Raw genomic sequence first — 16,532 nt, forward strand, 5'->3', positions numbered from 1 at the left:
CAATTTCTATTCTAGCTTTCCATTAATGCACACCCTGGGAGGCATCTGGTGATACCTCAGCTGGTTGGGTCCCTGCCACCCACGGATGTAGTTCATTAGTTTTGACTTGGTCCCACCCAGGCTATTGTGAATGTAAGGGAAGTGAGCCAGTGGGAAGGAGATTCTCTCTCTCCTTTTCAAATAAAGTTTAAGCTTTTCTTTTTTTTAATACATAACTGTAGAACTCCTCAAGCCCATAGAACCTCAAGTCTCCTTGGCTACTGTAACAAGGGATCTTTTTTAGACGCAGATCTGTTGTAGTACAGTACATGTGTGCTTTCACAATGGAATCTCACTTTTTCTTTCATGTTGCTTCACATTGATGTGATCTTCTATGCACCAGGGCTGCCAGACCTTCTTTTTTCCTACCACTTTTAAATTCCATCCTGTCCACTTGCCCCACTGGTGTGCTGGGGGTGGTGACCCACATAAGTGCACAAAACAGCACACTCTGCCAGGGCCATTCTATAACAATCTCTTCAAATAGTCCCAACTCTTGCAAAGTAGCTATTCTCATTCCCACTCTACAGATGAGGATAGTAAGGACCTGAGGATTTTCTTATCATTACAAAGTTTGTAACAGTGAAGACTGTATCTGACTAGAACTGGCTGATGTTTCTGGTTTGGACTTGTTTAAATGGGGACTTGGCTTACAGAGGAAAATAATATACAAAAAAATCATTCTTAGTTCCTTGTTTCTGCATCTCCAGGTACTTCAGACTACCTTGCAAGCCTGAGGCAGTGCAGCAGATAACCCAATGCTGGCAGGCCCCATGGCAATGATTGAATATAATACAAAATGTGTTCCTTCCCAAAGCCTGAGTGTCTTGCTGGTGTTTCTCTTTGAGTGGCACCCTTGTGCTGCCAGTTTGCTAGAGCATGCTATTAATATTTTCTAGTCATCAGATAACAGAGACAATATTGCTTATCTTTCATTCATTTTCTCTTTATTTAGAAATAAAAATTACCAGATATTTCAAGGATTCCTCCCCTCACCTTAGAAGGAATTTGGAAATGAGTTGTTTTTTGGAAGATTTATTTGTATTGGAAATACAGGGTTATACGGTAAGAAGGAGAAGCAGAGAGAAACAGAGATCTTCCATTTGCTGACTCACTCCTCAAATAGCCACAATGGCTAGAGCCGGGTTGCACCAAAGCTAGGAGCCAGAATCTTATGAGTTTCCCTCCTGAGTTCAGGGGCCCAAGTGTATGGGTCTTCTTTCTGCCTTTTCAGGCCATAAGCATGAAGTTGGATGGAAAATTGATCAAGCAGGACTCAAGCTGGAGCCCATAAGAGATGCTAGGAGCTCAAGGCAGAAGCTTAGCCTACTATACCACCATCCCAGCTACTAGTGAAACATTTTTAGAGATGAAATTAAATTGGATACTTTATAATCAGAATATTACAGGTTGATCAGAAATGAGCTTGAGTCCTTATCTTTTATTGAACTTAATTTGATAATGGTCAAGTGGTGGAGTGGGCATTGTGGTGGCACACGTTAATCTGCTGGTTAGGATGTCCATATCCCATATCACAGTTCCCCTTTTAATACAGCTTCCTGTTAATGAACTCTGAAAGAGAGCGGATGCTCAACTGCTTGAACCCTTGTCACCCACATGGAAAACCCAAATGGAATTCTAAACTCATGGCTTTGATCTGGCCTAGTCATGGCTGTTGCAGACACCAGGGAAGTGAACCGAACAGATCCTTCAATCTGTCCTGGTTTCTCTCTCTCTCTTTCTCATTCTCTTGCTCTCTCTCTCCCTGATTCAGATTTTCAAAAGGATGAAAAGAAATTAATAAACATTTACAAAAAAAAACCCAACACAAATGGCTTGAGTTTGGAGCAAATGTCATCTACCATTTTGCAACTGAAAATATACTATCTGTTTTCCTTTGTACTATAATTCACCCCTCCCCGTGACATGAGGGCATTTTACCATGGGGATAGTTTTGACAGAATGAGAGTCTTTACAGTACCAACATTTTTTTGCTTCAATCAACACGGAGCAGGGTCTTTGGTAACCACTGAAGGTTTTACAATGAATGAGATGAGGTCTAGGTTCTCAGGAAGCTCACAGCATAGATGGAGAAACCTCAACCATAACAATTACAAGGTGCAGTGGAAGAACGGAATGGGTCTTTGAAGAAGAGAAAAGAGAATTCAATTTAAAACTAAAATATAAGAAACTGAGAAAGGTATTGGCAGGGAATGAACTAAGTTAATTGTTTTGACTTTTCCCCTAATATCAACAAGAAACAGGGGATAATGAAATCAATAATTGTATTTATGAATTCTCTCTGGATGTACATAGAGAATGAATAGAAGGGAGTAAATGTAGTGGAGGGAGTCTGGGAGGCTGGTGTAGCATTCTAGAATAGAGATGATGGTAGTTGGGCTATCACAGTGGCAGTAGAGAAAAAAGTTGGATTTATTTAAGAAATATTTAAGAAATAGGGCTGACATGCATAGGCTGATGGGATTGGCAATGGGGTCTGAGGATAGTGAGAAATCAAACCAGCTTTCTGACTTGAGAAACAGGACAGAGAAGGATGCCATTTAATGAACTGGACAATACTGAGAGTAGATCTCATTGCGTGTGGAGCAAGACCAAGAGCTCCATTTGCTTGTGTCAGATTTGAAGACCCAGGTGACTGATATGGAAATGCAGGCAAAATGTGGGGGACAGTTGAGGGCTAAAAGCATGGTGTTAGCATCACAAAGGTACAAGTACCATGGGCCCAGAGAGACAACCCATGGAGTGCAAACATAGGACAGGAAGGAAGGAAGTGGAACATGGGACATGGAAACTACAAGATAGCTTCATGAAGAAGAAGTATGAAAGGCCGAAGGTATGTGATTATATGAGTCTGCAACTTAGGGAAATTATTTGGGCTAGAAATACAAGTGGAAGCATTTTGTCAGCCATAGAAGCCATAGAAGAGGAGATAGCTTGGAAAATGCAGACTGCTTTCGTATCAGCAGCACTACTTCTAAAAACAGATGTTGATAGCAAATAGATTCATTCCAGGTAGATCAATCTGGAAAGGAAGTGACTGCCAAAGAAGGGAAGGTGACATGTAGGGGAAATGTTTACGCCTAAAGGAATGTAGGTATATGAGGACTTCAGAACATTGTTCAAAAGGAGAGAGATTTTTTTATGACGAATCCTATGAAAGATGTTGTCTATTCCCACTCCTATGGTCTCACCTAGGCAAGTGTGGTTCAGTATGACAATGTAAGGGAAGGTGGAAAGAGCCATGAGCTACAAAATATCTCCAGCGTTAGTTAAGTCTCTTTCTTTGGGACACACTCTGGTTACTGTGTAAGCAATTTCTCTACTGGGAATGAAGAAATGGCTCCTTCACTCAGCTTCAGTGAAAGTGGGGTCAATACTTTCCCTCAGGTTGGCCTCGTTCCATTTCCTCCTGCCCATGGTAGAACCACCTAGACATCTATTGAAAAGATGTGTCACTCTTTCTATCTCAGACCCTCCTGCCTTAATTGTGATTAATTGAGAAAAAAAGTGTCTCCTCAATCTCTTATAACTTTTTCAGAGCAACCTAGAAATAAGTACCCAGATTACTTTCCACTTAATGGGCCACCACGTCATCCACCAAAGCATATCACAGACTTCCAGAGAATGCTGTTGCTAAGATGTTTTGTGCTATAACAAGCTTGAAAAGAAAGTTTATGAAAATATTATAACCATTGTGAACATTCCCTCCAAGTGCTTCTTCCAACACACCTGAGGCCTTATGTATTAAAGAACAAAAATAATATTTAAGGATCTTTATTATTCAAAAAATAAATAACAAGATAATCACAAGGTCACCCTGGAAACAACGGAGACTGCAGGTAGATACAATATGTTTCCTTTAAATACAGTAAATACAGTCATTACACGATAAGGAGTGCGCAGGCTCAGAGATGTTTTCCTGCCCTGCCCCATCCACAGTGCTGAAGGTAGGGACAAGTTAGAAATAAGATAACTGATCAACAATGGGGTGTGTGTGTATGAGAGAGAAACAGAGACAGAGACACATGGAGAGAGAGAGAGAGAAAGAGAGAGAGAGAGAGAGAGAGAGAGAGAGAGAGAGAGAGAGGTTGAAAGCGATGAGTAGAGAATGAAGGTGTATTAGAATGGTGGTGTGGGGAAAGAATTTCTGAGTTCACTGCTGTAGATTTTGTAGAACCTGGCCTTCTCCATCAGGGCCACAGGGGCCCAAAGTCAATGATAAATGTAGGCTGAACTGTCCCATTTCCCTTCTGCATCTTGATTGATAAGTCAGTTAGATTATCCACTGAAAGACACCACGCATCGAGAAACAAAACGGAACTTGGCTAGTTATCTGCAGTTTACTCAGAATTCTATCTGTGCATAATGACCTTGTCTTTTCATAGGATTATCTGAATGTCTGCATCAGTGGGCTTGCTGCTACAGAATACAAACTCTTATGAAGCAAGGCCTCTTTGGGTTTCACTTACCCTGTAATACCTTTATTACAGCCCTGCATGCCTTAGGGTATATAATAAATAGTTCTCCGTCAGGAGGATCCTAGGGTTATAAATAGGCAGTTCAACAGGGGGTGCTTTTAACTGCTTCACTGTGTTACAAAGACCACCAGCATGAGTTCAGCTGTAGTCTGTGCAGTAGCACTGTTTAGAGTTTGAGTAAGCCAAAAGACGTGAAGCCAGTCCCATGGCTCACTTGGCTTGCATCAGTCACATTGACAAACACTGAAGAATGCGCTTGTAATTCAAATACTCCTCCTAAGTGAATGGATTGCTGCACACAAGATTTGGAGGAACTGTGGGCATTGGCCGCTCTGAGCAGGATTCTCTCAGATCCGCTGGAGGACTTCAGACAGAGGCTGGCTGTAAATGGAGACTGACGTGAAGGTTCCTGACTGGAACAGAAGGTGACTTGGGCATAGATGTAATAGAGTCCTTGTCTTTGCACAGTCAGCTGTTTTCCGTTTTTAAGCTCTACCAAGTTGTTGCTCATGGTGTAATATCCTTTTTTAGCCCATTGTAGAACTGTAACAAAGATGGAGGAAATTTGTGGTAAGGAGAAGCAGAGCAGGGTTCACATTCTAATAGAAAGCAATTTTAATGTTGGATACCAACCTTGTGTAAGAACATATTCTCAATGCCCTTTTACAGCCCTCAGTGCCTACACAGAGGAGGTTCTTTTTTTTTTTCCCCAACAAATTAACATGGATTTTAAAATCAGACAGAGCCAGGTACCAATGCTGCCTTTTGGCAAGATTCGACGAATCAGTCTCCCCGGGTTTCATTTTCTCATTGATAAAATGCAGCTAACATGAGAGCATGCAACAAGTCCTCAGAATGTTCACGCAAAAGGGTGTACATTATGAAAACACTGCATGGATTTCAGTTTTCACCCCAAATAAACTTATCCTTTGATTCCATTTTCATGAACTTTTTAAGTACCCTCATGTTTCTGACACTTGGGAGAGTTAGCATATCATAATGAGTTATTTTCTCTCTTTAAAGTTATTACAGCAAATTTGCCAATTGTTATTTAGCTAATTACAGCTAACTGCTTAAGTGTAAATGATTTTAAAATTCTATATCATAAATTATGCATACCAAATTATTCAGACAAAAACCTTGCTGATATTAAGATGAATCCTTTGTTTGCCTTGTTTTTTGTGAGTTAAAGAATTGCTGGATTCTGCTTCAGAATCAGCTCAGAGAAAAGACCTTGTTTCCTCAGGCCTGAGTATATTGCAGCAAGCCCAACCCTTCTGCAATGGAAAGGTCTAAAATTAGGCAAGGCAGCATGAAAATCAACTCTGGGATCATTTTGCTCTGCATTTTGATCTAACATTGTAGTGGGCTCTGTCAACTTGAAAGTACTCATATGTTGTGGCTAAGCCAGAGTACTCACCAACAGGGTGCCATTTTCTTGGCTGAAAGGTTGAGTGGGTTCAAAGTAATGTGTGCACCCAGCTTCAAATCTCAGCTCTCACAGAGAGTGGGGGGTGGGGGAGTAGTGAAAGTACTGACAATTTGTCTTTCTTAAGCATTTCAAATAGCAATTCTTATGTGGTGGTCTTAGATTTATCAGGGCACAAAATCTTCCCTGGTAAGACACATCTTGATAGCAGGTAGACACCCTGAGTTACTAGATATCTCTGGGCCCTCCACACCACTCCAGAAATCATGCTTCCTGATGCTATTTTCACTTGGGGATCATTTAATTGGGAAAAAGGTCAGGTTCTCTATTTTTTAGTCCACTAAGTTTACTTTGGGAAATCCTAATTTAGTTTTAGGTTTTGCTAAGGGACTTAGGTCAAGTTCAAAGGAGCACGATAAGGTAGAATGAGATGTCTGGGACTGAGCTGGGGAACAATATTGCTATCTTTGTACCTGATCCACTGGCAGACCAGTGCTGATGCATGCTGTAAAATATTGCAGGAACAATACCAGTCATGAGATTTTTAGAGGAAAATGAACTCCATGAAATGTGTCCAGCTCAAGGAATTAGATACACATAGGCAAAAGCAAATGAGCAACTGTTCTAGAAGGTTTCTCTGTTGTCATCCAATCCAAAAGAGAACATGACATGTGAATGACCACCCTGAACATAACAAGGTAATTATCATGTTCTCCCATGAAGTTATTTTCTGAAAATGGTGCAATTAACAGAATTATTCAATACTGTAGGGATAATTGATATTAATGAGGAGCTAGTTCCTGACATCCAAGTTTTGATGAAGTAAATGGTGACAACTTATATTTGTATAAGCACTTGGCAATATAACTTTCACATTAGTTTTGATGTTTAATTCCACCTCTGCCTGACAATATATGTGAATCAGGAAACAGTTGTGTGAGCAAAGGGAATTGCTGAAGGTCACCCAAGAAATTAGTGGTCATGGTTCCTGAACCCACGTTTTCAAAAACTCTTATTCTGAAACAACAATCTATAATACTCATGCAAGTGCTATAAACCCAGCTGCCTTGGAGATAAGTATCTCTCTCTCTCTCTCTCTCTCTCTCTCAATTTAAAACCCCACTTAATTTTTTGAAGACTGCTTTCCTACTCATACTTTTCTGCAAATGGAGGATTTTATGCTAGCATGTGTTATTTCCATTTATATACCAGATGCAACACATTCTCCAGCATTAGCTTTTGCAATGTACAAATTTAAGGGGAAAAAAATCTAAAGGGCACAAAGATGGCAGAATGTATATGGAAATAAAATCGTTCAGAGTTGAAAAGATCATAGTGTGTTGTCTCTTGTTACTTCATTGGAAAATCTAACGTCTTGGTACCTATTGATCTCTACAGAATGATTTTACCTTTAATTTCCCTGAGGTTGGCCCCAGTGAGACTGGGGTTAATCATATCGGGATTGACAGATGGCAGGAAACACCCCCTGAGGCCCATTTACCAGCAGCAAAGGAGGGTTAGGAGAAAGAAGGGTTAGGAGAAGGGATCCATATCGCTTCTATGCTGTCAGAAGAATAGTCCCTCCACCCAGTAATCTATCATTTAGAATCAGTCATTGGGCAAGAACATAACGAGAGCATTGGGACTGCTTGCCCCTTCTTTTGTTCCTTAAGTCCCATCTGTTCATTTGAGCTCACTTTGAAGGCAAAAGAGAGCATATGAGAGGTGTATGGGTAAGTTTGTAAATTGGACCCAAGACAAAGTCTAAACATTATTAGGCTGCATTGGTGTAGCATCCCAACCTTCCCTCTTGGGTGGATAATACTTGGATGCTGTGGGACTTACCAGATGCTGATTTATTGCTGGCCTCACTTACAACATGTGCTGCAATCTGAGGATCCTGATCACCTGAAATGAAACCAGAAGCAAACTGTCAAGCCAAGGTAATAGTAAAACCACTCACAGAACTATTTGTTTCAGTTCCGCAACTGGGAAGAAACTTTGTCAAAAGTAGGCTATATAAAATGAAGCTATAATGAACTGAAATCCTTCTCAGTGAAGGAAAAGTTGGTTTCTAATATCTTAAGAAATGAATTAGCTGTGTCCATTGATTTCCTTCTCCTAAGAGTTGTTCATTTACTTGAGGACTGCTAGGTAGCTTCTACAAGAACTATTTTCATAAATGCCACTTCAATTAATAGCCAGCATACTAACTCTCAATGTATCTTGCAGCCATGCTGAAGATCAAAGCCTCAACGTAAACCAAATGATCCTTTGGTTGGCCAATGATTAATGCCAAGACTCATTTTTCAGAAGTCACATCTGTCTATCTATATTATATGTGGATTTCTTTGTGTATAAAAGATTTGTACTAACTATAAGATCATGTTCACCACATTTATGATGTGATAGTGTAAAGAAATACCCTCTTTCTCATGCTTATTTTAATCAAGTCACTTCTGGCATTATTGCCCTGATTTGGGGTGCTATATTCTAGCAAAAAAAAAAAAAAAAAAGAGGCAGGGAAAAGTTAGTGTCTCCAGAGAAGGAGATAAGTGCGAGAGACAAAGGTCTGAAAAGGGTAATAGGAGGAACGAGGGAAAACACTAGAAAGGTTAGCATGGAGAAGTAAAAACTCAATCAAGGTCAGGTGCCACAATGGCTATTTTCAACATTTGGACATCTGCTGCATAGGAGATAAATAAGACTTTATTTACAGCCCCAACGACCAGAGTGGGCTCTAGCAAGTGGAGATTACAGGAACAAATTTTGACTGAAGAGAGGGTAATATTTCTCTCTTGTTGTATAGTAACCTGACGTTAATTATTAGAGCCACTCAAAAATAGACCAAGTTGCCTTGTGAGGTAGAAGGTGCTACATCCTAGAAGTGTCAAATCAGAATCAATAATCAGGACTGTTGTGAACAGATTCTGGGTATAGTGCTGGATTTGAGGACTGTCAAGCTCCTTTACAGCCCTGAGAATTTCAGAATGTTCTGACTTTACCAGCCATCCTTCCCTATGAATACCGAATATTAAATAATTAGTGCTGCTGCTGCTGCCAAATTCTGACCTTCTTGTCATTTCTCCCTCTGTAGATAGCTCTGGGTTTAATGATTGCTTTGGCTAGGGTACACAGTGGAATTTTTTCATGCTTGGTATTGCCAGCATTAAAAGAACATTACCCTTGCCTCTAAATATGTATACTAAAAGCCATTCTGAACCTCAGGAACCAGAGAAGGTGTCGATTTGACAGTTGTGTTCCTGTTTTGTATACAGAGTTAAAAGTTCCCCAACTTAGAACTGAGTTGTTGAATATGGTCAGCCTAAAGCTTCCTTTCAGTTTTTAGACATCATTGAAATTAATTAATAGCAACTTACCCTTTTGCATTTCAAAATTTATTTCTTTCTTCGTCTCCTCTTTGTTTAACACTATATCCTAAAAGACAAATCATTGCAAAACGTCATTTTGATAGGGGCTCTGTTGTGGGATTTTAGAGCTATTACTTATTTGCTATCTGCCATTACTCTGTTTTTATTTCTGGTGAGGATTATCATATAGACTCAGATGCTGTCATTAATTCCATCATACCAATTGGAAGCCCGTGGTTCTGACAGATGATCTGTCAGCATAGAAAGCCCAGAGGGAGAATCTGGAAGTAAAATTGAAGCCTGCTTCTCTCCATTCCAGTGCGTTTTCCAGCCTACAGGCTGCTACATTGACCCTTCTGATGACCCTGACCTCCCTGGCTTTGACTCATATTGACAAAGAATGCTGAATGTGGAGATGACTCTACTCTGGCAACTGGCATACAGAATTTTATGAAATTTAAAGCACAGTGTGTGTCTATCAGACTAACATTGGTCTGAAACCTTGTAGGAAAGGGAAATCACAAGTTTTGACCTTGGGCAAGAACTCTCAGACTCTGAAAAGATTCTCAGACATTTCAAATATCATCATTCCTTTCAGTGGGCTGAAGAGATTGTCTTGTTGAGAGGATTGTTTGGTGGGGCCTAGCCTGTGTTTATTTAAAATAAGCAACATTTAGAAAACACAAGTAATCTTGCAATATTGTTTATGTTCCAACACAAATTCAACACTTTTGAAAATATTTCATTTCACTTATCAATAGATAGATGGCCACGGGTACACAGAAAAGCTAACAGGGTCTTCCATCAACACAGATTGAAAGACAATAAAGACTATTATTAGCATTTTAAAGAAATTGTACAAAAATTTTGGAGAGCTTCACTAGTTAATATGAGGTCATCCCAAATATCTAAGACTTAAATCTACAGTAGAAATTGAACTCATAGATTCACAGATTGGCTTCTTCAACTCATTCTATCACTCTATAATCGTGAACAAAAAGGAAGAAGACAGTCACAGCTCCTTATGCTCCTTCCCATTCCTGAAATCAGTTGTCTATAGTATCCTCACTTTGAATTGTTCCCCTAGAAGGAAGTTGTATTGTTACCGTAGAGTGTGTTGCTATAAGCTCAACTCTCTTCTCATATGTGAGCGTGTAAGTCACACTGCCCCAAAGGGAACCTGAAAGTCAAAAAGCTCGCATGGGCCCCAGAGCTTAAACTTTCCATTTGAGCTGCAGTGGGGCACTATGAAAACGCAGCACAGGAAAATGTTTGTGAGATAACAGGTAAACAAATGACTATTTAGTGTCTTTTCAAAAACTGGAGTGTGATGATTGAGGTTGAGATACTTTTGGGCTAGGTAGTTGCATTGGTGTTGGCCTGGCAATGAAAACGTGAAGTCAGCAGTTTGTCTTTTATGCGCCTAGCCTTGCCTTTTCGTGAACTTTCCCCCAGCCACCCAGCCACGCTCCCCAGGTCTTTTTTTTTTTTTTTTTCTGTGCCATTCCACACTTGAACTGAAAGATCTTTGAAAAGTTGATTTTCAGAAAATCTAGGATTACTTTCCTCGGAGCGGGAGTTCGGTGTAGCAGTTATGGAGAGATCACCCTTTTACTCGAACTCAAAAAAACACAGTGCTTTGAGTCCACCGAAGGCTCCTTAGGTATCAAAATCATAGAAAACTACTTATTCTAGCAGGAGGTGGGGTATGTAGTAAGTTTTTGAATGACATTATATCATTCAAAAGGATGTTTCTTCTCATCCTAACGTGAGCCCTTCATGCTACCTGCCTCAGGAGGTATGAGTTCTTCGTTACTAAGAAGTGTTCAAGCAGAGATTGAATGACTGCTTGATAGGAACAGTGGAGAGAAGACTGAAGTTCTGGATTGAGAACTGGATCTGATGATTTTCAAGATCTTGTTGAAGTCTATGATTTGAAGTCTCCAAATTCAAATTAGAAGTTGTTCAGATTCAACCAGATTGTGGCCCAGAAAAAAAATGCATGCTAACGTTAGCTGAAGCAAACACAAATGTAATTTGGAGTTATAGTGAGTTGACCTATTCTGTTAAGAAAAATCTAAAATAATGTTTTAATACTTTGAGGAATGGATATTGGAAACAAGATCAATCATTGGAAGACCATACAGCTAAACATTACATGTAGAAGTCATTGACGAGGGTTCTATACTTGCTGCAGTAGAGACAAGGTGCCTTCTTGGTCAGAGATAAGGAGATGTGCAAGGGTGGTTGACAGGCCTAAGAAGATCTGCCTTTTCCAAATATGAACAGTTGATGCTGTTACTTTTTTTCAGATAAATATGCCCAGGGAGCCCAAGGCAGCTGTTTTCCTTGTTTCTATCCCCAGGTAATTGACTGTGGAAGCATGACATCTCTGAGATTAAATCAGGAAGTATTGGAGGTTCACCTATCAAACTCTGAGTAAGGTCGACAGAGGAAAGACAGAGCTAAAAAGTCATTCTTATTGCTGTTGGGGTGAACTTAAGACTGCTAACACGAAGAAAGTATGTCAGAGCTGGTAGTACCCTTTCCAGAGCATCTCAGCCTTCCCATGCTGTGTGTGAGAAAACAAGCCCAGACACAGTAAGTCCATTGGCCCTATTAACACAGCCAACCACATATAATATGCTATTTGGATCGTTAACCAGTGTTTATAAAATGCCTTTATTCACATTTTAATTCGCAATATTTTCCAATACCATGTAATGTTGGGGTACTTCAAAAAGTTTTGGAAAATGTTATTAAAAGAAAAACTTACTTTGGTTCATTTTTTTTTTGGAAATGCATGCATAGTTTTTCCCTAATGTATATTTTCCATGAACTTTTTGATGCCTCTTTGTACTTAACATTATGTTTAAAGAGAGCAATTCAAATAACATTCCCAGCCTGTCTTACAAGTAAAGTGTTCAGAGTTTCAGGATAAACCTAGACTCAGTGCATTTTACCTGAAAGCCATCAGTGAACTTGAGCTGCATTTTGCTCCTTGTAAGTGACTCAGGGATAGACTCCCAGAGTCTTCACTGCTGGATTAAATTTCACGACGATGATCAAATAGGAGGGAAAAAGTAAGTTCAGAAGTAAGATCTTAAGCCCGTTTCTCCCACATTAAATTACACCTAAATGGCAGGGAAGAACTAATTCTTGTTGGATTATCCAGGTCCCATCCTCCCGGCACAGAGTTACTCTCAATATGAGTGCTGTGTGCTAAACATGATCCCAACTGGGCTGAGAGCCACGAGCATTTGAATCAGCGCTATGAGAAAGAAATGCATGGAGAAATCTTGGTATTCTCTCTCGGGAGAAAGAGTCCTTTGAACCCATGAAATATGGTGACAGAATTAATGGAGAGATTCCCAAATTCTCGTTTTATAGATCCACTTTAAGGCTACACTTGCTAGTGACTTCATGCTGGCTAACAGCCTGATGGGCTAAAAGGCTTCAACCCTTCTCTGCCTCTGATAATGACCGGCCAGAGGTAGACTCGCTTCGGTGTCAATGGGATCTGGTTTAAGGGGTACCGAGAATGTTCATTTCCCATTCCTCCCACCTCTCCTCAAAATAAGAGACAGTCCTCACTACCAAAAGGCTTGCAATGCCATCATCGGGGGAGCATGGGGAGCACCAGAGATAGTACCAGTCTTCAAGAGAGCCTACTACTCTGAATATTGGCAATACCCCACCATGCCAGGACACATGGCAGCAGCCAATGGCCGCAGGCGCTCTGGGAAATGAGGATCGGATCATGCTTCTTCAGTGGGAAGGAATGCAGGTTTAGATGAGCCCATATGGAAATACAAAGAACACATTTGATATCCTTTCCAACTGTGCTCAATGGCATGTGCCTAAATTTGTAAGCATGCGTGTGTACGTGTGCATTTTCCTCCCCCAGAAAGCCATTTTTATTCCTATCAAGTAGAAATATGCACTGTCTCACTTTATTTTCATTTTAACTTTATATTTCGCTTTCTTTTTTTGTTTTTATGCATACATTCACATACACACATGCATACTTGTGTATGTGAGTACTTCAAAATCTTTTCGGAAAATGAAATTTTGAAATAAATTCTTTAGGCATCCTTTAAATTTGAAATCCATGCACATAGGTTCTTCACAAAGTTCATGGACATTGATATTATAAAACACTGATGAATGCATTTCAGAATGGCACAGAAAATGATCATTTAGTCTAATTTTTGATGCGCTCTGAAGTACTGTCATTTGTGTATATATGTATGTGTGTATTTATATGTTTACATGTATGTTACTGAATAACATGTTTACACATTTACACTGTTGCATTTCAGTTTCCCAACTGAGCAAACATAGTACAACTTTTCCAAGATGCTTTTATCAACAATTGAGCTTCTTACCTTGACAAAGCCTTCAAACTGGCTTCTAATTTCCTCACAGTTCAGTAGGGATAAGGACCCTTCTCCTTTGTTGCATCTCTGTATCGTTTTCATGAATACAAAATCCTCATGAAGATTCCTTTCATCTTCTATCTATTTCAAAATAACAAGGCAGTGAGAAGTGTCATTCTGAAGGAGAATACAGCTAATGATATCTGCCTCCACATTCACTTGCACAGCCTCACCGTCAACACAAGGACTTGGAGGACATAAATGGGGAATGACAAGTTATTATGTTGGATTATTGCTATTTGGTACTTGTCGTTTATAAATTTTTAAAAACCAGCAATTAAGGTATCGTATTATTGAAACCCTAGGTAGAAATCACAGCTATTTTAATTAACTCTCATCACAAAATGTGTGGTTTTTTACAATCTATTCTGGCAGCAATATTCCATAATTGTCATATTTTTCATCAGCTTATAAGATAGTTTTCTGGTGAGCTAATTTACCCACTTCATTTTTAGTGTTTGTGATACAGTACTTTACAAAAAGATGTTAATTTGCAATGTGTGTTCATTACCTCAAGTTCTAATTACTTCTTTCTCCCTTCTGAACTTCATTATTTGCAGAAAACATTTGCATTTTTAAAGAAATTATCTTTTATTCTCCAAGTTAACAAGGTATTTTATCTTCCAATGTGTTAGAAAAATTAAAGGCATGCGATTCACTTGTGTCATTATCTAATTCTGTGCCATTTTCTTATTTCAAAAACTCAATTTTTAACATTCAAAACAAGATTCTGTTAGCCGGCGGCTTTTGCTCCCAGGAGGAGCATATCTAAATGCTAGTCTTTTGAGTCTGCTCAGACCACTCTTCCCCCCTCTCATGGCTAGGCCTATGTCCAGACATTTGATGGACAGAGTCCACCTTGCCAGGAATAAACAAACAGACCCAGGAATCTCTTTTCTTCAAGCAGTGAGCCCTAAAACTCAAGTAAACCAGAGAATTTCCTGAAGCCCCACTTGAGTGATTTAAAATTTCATGGTGCTCCTACACCCATGAAACTTTTAGAGTTTTATCTTTGATTGACTTTCTCCTTTTCGCATTTTGTCAACACAGTCAAAAACCCCCTAGAGTAGAAATACATAAATATATGAAAACAAGAAAAATCTTGGTGGCTTTCTTTGCTAGGAATGAAAAAAGAAAGGAACCTACTAAGTTACTTTACTTTTTGATTCCTGTAGGCCCAACCATTAAAGAACATATAACTTCTAAAAGAAATTGAGCAGGTTGCAACTACAATTGGTGTCTAAAGAATTATGCAGAATGTCACCTACTAAGCCACTGAAAAGTCTGGGATTTATCCATGTCTGTTCTAATTTGAAGCACTATGAGATCTGAAATATTAATACTCTCCTTCATTAGTTTCAAATGTAAAACGCTGTATCCATCAGAAAATAATAGCTTACTTTTAATTTAAAGTCAAATCTTAGCAAGTGATTATGATTTGTGCCTCTGTGGTCCTTACAATGTGCCAGGCATTGTTCTGAGTTCTTTACAAAGAATAAATTCATTAACTCAATGCAATAGATACTATTATCATATCCATTTCTTGAGGCATAGAAATGTAACATGCCTAAGTCTGCAAAGCTGATAGGCACAGAAGCAAGATTTGAACTAAGGCAATCTGACTCTAGATCCCCAGATCTTAACCAGATACAAGAGTATGAGACCTCACTAACTTTAAAACAAGTATTTTCATACAAGACCATCCACTGACTTGGGTTTCCACCATCATCCATCATTCAAACAGAACTAAAACTAAACAACACACAAGTCAATAACGACCAGCAAATTACTTTAAAAGATATGTGGTTCATCTTACCTTGTCCAACCTTCTATGAAGATACACAGCAAAAAGAGCTGACCCTATCATCTGGGTGATAAGAAAAACAGTAAGTAAATACATAAAAATTTTCATGCTAACAGACGGTCCAGTGGCCACAGATCGTGGAGAAGGTTGGCTGTACGTTTCGATCATGCTGGGTTGAAGTTGAAACGGTGTCTTCTAACCAAGAAGGTGACAGAGGCAGCATGAGAAGACTGTCAAAGTGGCCACCTTACTCAGGATTAGTTAAGAGCACACAATCGTCTCAGCCCACACTTCCTGGAAAATGTGCTTCGTAGTCTTCACTCCCAGCAAAAAAAGTTACGTAAAGGTTTTTTCTTTTTTTAATTATACCCATATCATTCACTTCCAGGCTTTCCCTTTTGTTAGTAAAGAAGAAACAAGTTTCTTCTTCCATACATTCATTCTTGCCTTGAAATGTCAGACCCCTTAACAGACAATGGCAGTATTTTCCAATCGCTGTCTAACTTTTTGGGTTCACCAGTTTCAAGGAAAGTGACAAATTAATACACCAATAAGACACTTATTTCAATTTCAGTCTTAGTAATATAAAGCGGGAACCCAGCGCATGGGGAAAGAAACAAGTGTCAACAAAAGATTGGTTTGATTTTACTTACAATTGGTATGCCAATAGCTACCAATTGTTTTTAAGATATCAATATGTTTTTAAGATATCATTTCTTTAATAGTTTAACTCTATAAATCCCAGTGGGTGTTAGAGTAAATTTTACATGGCACAAAGAAAAAAAGAGTAGTGACAATTGTTAAATAAAATTGATCTAGGAGGTGAATACAAAAAAAATAAACTTCTCAAAGGCAGAGAGAAGTAGGATGATGATGGAAATCAGTCCAAATCTGTGAGATTGAAGTCAAAGTAGGAAAACTTGTTTGAAATTAGTCAAGTTGCCTGTCCAC

At 39.2% G+C, this 16,532-nt stretch overlaps 1 protein-coding gene across 2 annotated transcripts; it reads right to left on the reverse strand.

Moving 5' to 3' along the window:
• Window positions 1-3,818: 3,818 nt before the first annotated feature.
• CD40LG (CD40 ligand) lies at window positions 3,819-15,899 on the reverse strand. Of its 2 annotated transcripts, XM_040999427.1 has the most exons (5): window positions 15,594-15,892; window positions 13,727-13,858; window positions 9,348-9,405; window positions 7,813-7,875; window positions 3,819-5,081 (listed from the first exon to the last, which is right to left on the reverse strand). In XM_040999427.1, the coding sequence occupies exons 1-5, from the start codon at window positions 15,747-15,749 to the stop codon at window positions 4,705-4,707; spliced, it is 786 nt and encodes a 261-aa protein (XP_040855361.1). In that variant the 5' UTR covers window positions 15,750-15,892; the 3' UTR covers window positions 3,819-4,704. The 2 variants fall into 2 exon arrangements, with proteins under 2 accessions (XP_040855361.1, XP_040855362.1); XM_040999428.1 differs by lacking the exon at window positions 7,813-7,875 and having other exon boundaries at window positions 15,594-15,899.
• Window positions 15,900-16,532: the final 633 nt, after the last annotated feature.

This window comes from Ochotona curzoniae, unplaced genomic scaffold (assembly GCF_017591425.1).
Source record: "Ochotona curzoniae isolate NIBS_2020 unplaced genomic scaffold, NIBS_Ocur_1.0 scaffold_1852, whole genome shotgun sequence".
Taxonomy (NCBI): Eukaryota; Metazoa; Chordata; class Mammalia; order Lagomorpha; family Ochotonidae; genus Ochotona; species Ochotona curzoniae.